This window comes from Saccostrea cucullata, unplaced genomic scaffold (assembly GCF_032062105.1).
Source record: "Saccostrea cucullata isolate Sc308-1 unplaced genomic scaffold, CSIRO_AGI_Scuc_v1 ctg12421, whole genome shotgun sequence".
NCBI lineage: Eukaryota > Metazoa > Mollusca > Bivalvia > Ostreida > Ostreidae > Saccostrea > Saccostrea cuccullata.
The window spans coordinates 1-5,001 of record NW_026920920.1 but is presented as its reverse complement, the minus strand read 5'-3'; the positions used below and the strand labels follow the sequence as shown (position 1 = coordinate 5,001).

The 5,001-nt window shown below is 33.4% G+C and overlaps 1 protein-coding gene across 1 annotated transcript; it reads right to left on the bottom strand.

Annotated features, from left to right (window-relative positions):
- Positions 1-1,913: 1,913 nt before the first annotated feature.
- On the bottom strand, positions 1,914-4,568 carry LOC134258655 (uncharacterized). Its single transcript, XM_062741198.1, has 4 exons — positions 4,415-4,568; positions 4,063-4,185; positions 2,870-3,001; positions 1,914-2,067 (listed from the first exon to the last, which is right to left on the bottom strand). The coding sequence occupies exons 1-4, from the start codon at positions 4,566-4,568 to the stop codon at positions 2,027-2,029; spliced, it is 450 nt and encodes a 149-aa protein (XP_062597182.1). The 3' UTR covers positions 1,914-2,026.
- Positions 4,569-5,001: the final 433 nt, after the last annotated feature.

Here is a 5,001-nt window from a genome sequence, read left to right as displayed (position 1 = left end):
TATTGCGCTTTTATGGAGTTTTATTTTTTGTGATGCGAGCATACTAGTATTTCAATAAATGGAATTCAGGGTGTATATCACTTGTGCACATCTTCGAACCGATGCAGTAACCTTATTACCAGGTATGGGTACGTTTACAGCGTTCGAGGCGTTTTCTCGATATGCATCAATTGCATAGGACCTGCAGATCAAAGACGTTGGTTGTTTTGTTCCATTTAAATGATATAATTTCAAAATGTGTTTGCAAATTTTACTGCTTTTTATTTCAAGTTTATTCTGCATAAATTGGCGCACTGTAAAAATACGTACTCATGCATCTAAATTTCTCTTCCAAACTTGCATTTTTTTCTTTTGATTCAAATCAATAATCATTCAAAAACATGCTTATTATGTTGTTTATTTTGTTTTTGAAATGTCTTGATGTCCTCATGTGTTCTCATATGCTTTACCATCGGAGATGTGCACAAGTCGATACCCAATCCAAAAAATCATTCAAGTGTAACTAGCGCATTGGGGTATACATCGTTACAGAGACAAGGTATCTGAAAGAAATATGGCGGAATACGGCTATAGTTGGTATGAAACAAGTCGTACATAGATGAAAATGTTGCGTTTTTAAGAATTCATGTCAGCTTTAACCTGTATTTTAAAGGTTTAAACTTTGCGATCATCAAGGTATTTTTTGTTGTATAGGTTTAAAAATGTTATGTTTTTTATTTCGATTTCTGGGGCCTTCTTATCAAACATATTCTAAAGCGTTACTAGAAAGTCATTTTCAAATTACTTCTCTGCAATTCCCCTGAATCACTCACAAATTTCTAAACATGTCTATCCTTTTGATAATAAACGTTATAGCTTTAATTGTCAAATACAAAGCTTGCTTTCATATGACAAAAAGTACATAAAAACACTGAGAAAAGACGTGCTACAATGTATTATCTGATGTCACTTACCAGAAAGTTTTTTTACTAAAGCATAAAGCCTCTAATTTCGCTGGATTTCGATAAGCTCGGTTTTTACCCGGTTTATTTTTCCATTGAATCATTCTTTAAACATGTAAGGCAGACGTTTTTCAAAGGATATGTGTATAGAGAACATTGAAATTTTTACAGCAGTTTATCTTGTTTGAAAAGAACAAGGTACAGTTTCTATACAAATCAAGCCCTGTATTTTTAAATATAAAAGTGATATAAGAAATTAAAATTCATTTTTTCTGATTCATAGGAATTCTATCCAGTAAGAATACACATATCGTTTTTCTCATCTGACCCCCTAAATGCTAATTGTGACGTCATTAATTCGAGCATTTTCCCGCCGACTTTTCTTTAAAAGTTGCAAAAGACATCAATTTTAAGTAGAATTTTTTTTCAGAAACCATACTCTGCCACCGTTGCCCACAGAGATTTTTAGTTAGAGATATGTGAATTTTTCAGGCAGTTTACACAGCATATCTAAAAATTGAAGTGGGCGATGGTGGCAGACGCTTTTCTAAAGAAAAATAAGCACAGAAATGAGTCACTCTGAGGCTTTTCTGCAATAACTTAGAAATGTAAAAAATTAATGATGTCATATTTTCAGAATGGTCCTCCTTCATGCCATATTCTTTGATCATTTATCATATTTATCTACTCAACTCTTGTTAAAGCCAAGTGATAACTTTTCAAGAACATTAAAATTTTAGAGCACAATAAAAGCCCAAACTGTACCTTCTTCTTTACACATGTGTACATCTAGCTTGTGTCCAGCAATTAAGTAATGTGCTATGATTTATATGTTATAACTTATGAATTCGGTATTCTCCCAAGCTAAAAATTATCCCCCAAGCTAGAATAAGTCATATCTGCGTTCTCACAGATTGCACATAATGATTTTCAGGAGCATACCTTATAAGGAGTGTGAGCAAAAGACAAATATATCATACAAAAACATGTGTATTGAATACATAGATATGTTATACATGAAGAAAAGGCAATGTCATTTTTTAAAAGTAATCAAACTTAACAAAAAGCAAATATTTGTAGAGGAATCATCCGACCAAGGAATCGATGTTTGGGACAGAATCAAAATCTGAAAAACAAGATGTGTTTGTGAAACACGATGCCCCCCGATGGTAACGTAATTCTGGATTGGGACGTAGACTGAAGTGGTACACTTACCCTTGATAGCACAAAAGTTAATTACTAGGTTAAAGTTGACAACAGACAGATAGAGAAACAGCTGTGGCCTTAAACTCGACCTTCAGATATATCGACGACGTATTGTCAATTAACAATAGTAATTTCCATTCTTACGTCGATACGATATATCCAGGAGAGCTTGAGAAAAAAGATACCACAATTTCTAAAGCGAGGTAATCTATTGACAAGCAAGTTGATGAAACAAGAATATCAGCAGTCTCGTATAAAGTCATCATTTCGTAAGTTCTATGGTCGATACAATGACCTTGTCAGCAAATGCAATTTATCATTGAGTCAAATGCTGACTGACGTTTTTTATACCAGTTGTTAGTCCATTATTTATACACTGCATTGAAGACGGTTTTTTTGGTTATTTCACGATCATGACAATGAGCAAACGGTGGGTGTGACCGGTCAGCAGGGGATGCTCACCCCTCCATGGCACCTGATCCCACCTATGATGTTTCGGAGGTCCGTGTTTGCTCTGCTACTATTTTCTATTGTTTTATGGACTTTGATATTGAATACTGTTCGTTATCTCTATATCCTTCTCCAGACAAACAGACGGACAGGACAAAAACAATATACCCAAGTGAATCTTTTTATTCAGGGCTTCACCTTATATTTTAAATACAATTATTCATGTTATACAAAACATACTGGTCTAGTAGTTGTATAATGTTAACATTTACCTTTACATATTCCACAGTATTTTCTACATTTCCTTTCCCTGAAGATTCTGTATAAAGGGTTTGTACACAGGTCTGCGCTGTAGTCCCGACATGTTGGGATTTCGTCTTTACAAAGAATTGTTAATGTTGGACCTTGCAGTATGACAGAAAAAAACAAACACATTACAAAAGAGAGTCATTGTTGAACAGAAAGTCTTATATTGTTAAAAGTGTATTCTTGCAGAAGAATTTACCTGTTTGATACAAAAGAATGAGCACATGCAGAGAAAGAGTTAATCATATAATGTAAGAACACAATATAATTTTTCAAATTCCAAGAAACAGGGAAAACCAACTTTAAAAAATGTAAGAAATAAAATTTAATGTTTTCAGAAAATGAGTTTCTACTAACATTCATTTCTCTGATGTGGTATTTATAAGTCACATATCATATGCTTGCTTTTATTCCTTTTATCTCCGAAATAAGCATCCAGACTCTGTCCGGAAAATCTTGTTTTACTCGATGAAGAATTATTTACTAGTAGCATGTAAAGCATATTAATACGATTCTACCTTAGAAAAGCCTTTAGACTGTCGAAATCCAAAAGACATTTGCCAGGAACTTATGTCCATGGCATTTTTGGCGTCAAATTTCTTTTTGCTGAGGGCGAGCAATATGTGGACGCTGTTTACATGGACAAAAAAGGCAAACATGCAAATATGGTTTTCGCAGAAAAAAATGTTCGATAAAAGTTTTGATGTTTTTCTCTGAAAGAGTAAATGAAAGCAATTTTGGTAAGGAGAACTTTTGTACCTTAGGGAGAGATACCGTTGTGCTACTGTTTTATTTCCTTTTGTAGCGCGTTACTCAATTTGTTTGCACACGCCGTTGCAGTTATGAGACTATATCTTTCAAAAAAAAATGATTCATTGCTTAAATTATCTTTTCATTTCAATTATGAATACCATATATTATAATGAAAATCTTATGTATCTCTTGATACTAAGAATAAAAAAAACTGAAGTGAATCCAATGTTATTGTTCTTTGTAAGTTTGTCTGTGTTGCACTAGAATGGACGATCAGTTGAAGCTTTTAGTAATTTTGCAGAGTTTTCAATCTCTCTCCATCTCTCTCATATTTTACATCAAAACCATTCGATCCTCTTAATGATGTATATACAAAAGAAATAAATAATTACCGGATCATACTTACGATGGCAAAATCCACAGTAATATGGACATCTGACTCTGGCCCATGGATAGTAGATGCTCGTGTCGTTACATATAATCTTTGGGTTATAAAGTATGCAGTCAACATCCTTAGCGTCTATACACTCTGATCAAGGGAAAATAGTCTATTTTTAAATATACATGAAAACAAATCATGTGTTTAGGAGATATTTTAGATTGTGCAGAAAAGTACACATGTAAGAAATATTATATTCTTAAAATGACCAAAGTTTTCTTAGTTGGAGTAGAGGGAATTCCCTCCTAAATCACTTCATTTAACGACCTATATTTGCATTTTATTTAAAGATTCATGAAACTCCACACTGTATTATTACCTGATTCTGTAGGTGCTATATCTGTAGAGGTCACTGTTACATCTGGGGCTGGAGGCTTTATGGTTGTAGATTGTACATGTAAATCTGCGTAGATAAATATACATGAAGGTATGGTAACGGCTGAATTTGACCCCTTATTTGATGTAAAAACCATAAAACAATATACACATTTTTTATTCATAACTACGAGGGAAACAGTCGAACTGTTGACCCAAGATAAGGGGGAAGATATGGGAAACAGTTTCACTGTTTAAAAAAAGTGTTTTATTACCTTACCTACTACATGCATATAATTTCTTAAAATAATGATATAGACATACCAACATAATACTGTACACCAACTTTTATTCGAGAGAACTTTATTTCGCGATTTTATGAGGGTAAACTAGTTCGTGACGATTGATTTTTGCGATGAAGCCTTATTTTGACATGTTGTTAATATACACTAAGACTTTAAGGATCGGTTCGCGGCGAGAAATATTCGAGTTGACAATTCTCTTGCGACAATTGCGAAAATTTCTCGCATGCGAATAAAAGTTTGTTTACAGAAATCAATGGATTTTAAAACACAGCAACAAAAGTGTATT

Excerpts from the sequence above, each read along its gene's own strand:
- LOC134258655 (XM_062741198.1), bottom strand. The coding sequence starts at position 4,568 with ATGGTTTTTACATCAAATAAGGGGTCAAATTCAGCCGTTACCATACCT. Across the intron at positions 4,186-4,414 it reads TATAGCACCTACAGAATCAG|AGTGTATAGACGCTAAGGAT; the intron begins GTAATAATACAG and ends TCCCTTGATCAG. Across the intron at positions 3,002-4,062 it reads TTACTGTGGATTTTGCCATC|GTCCAACATTAACAATTCTT; the intron begins GTAAGTATGATC and ends TCATACTGCAAG.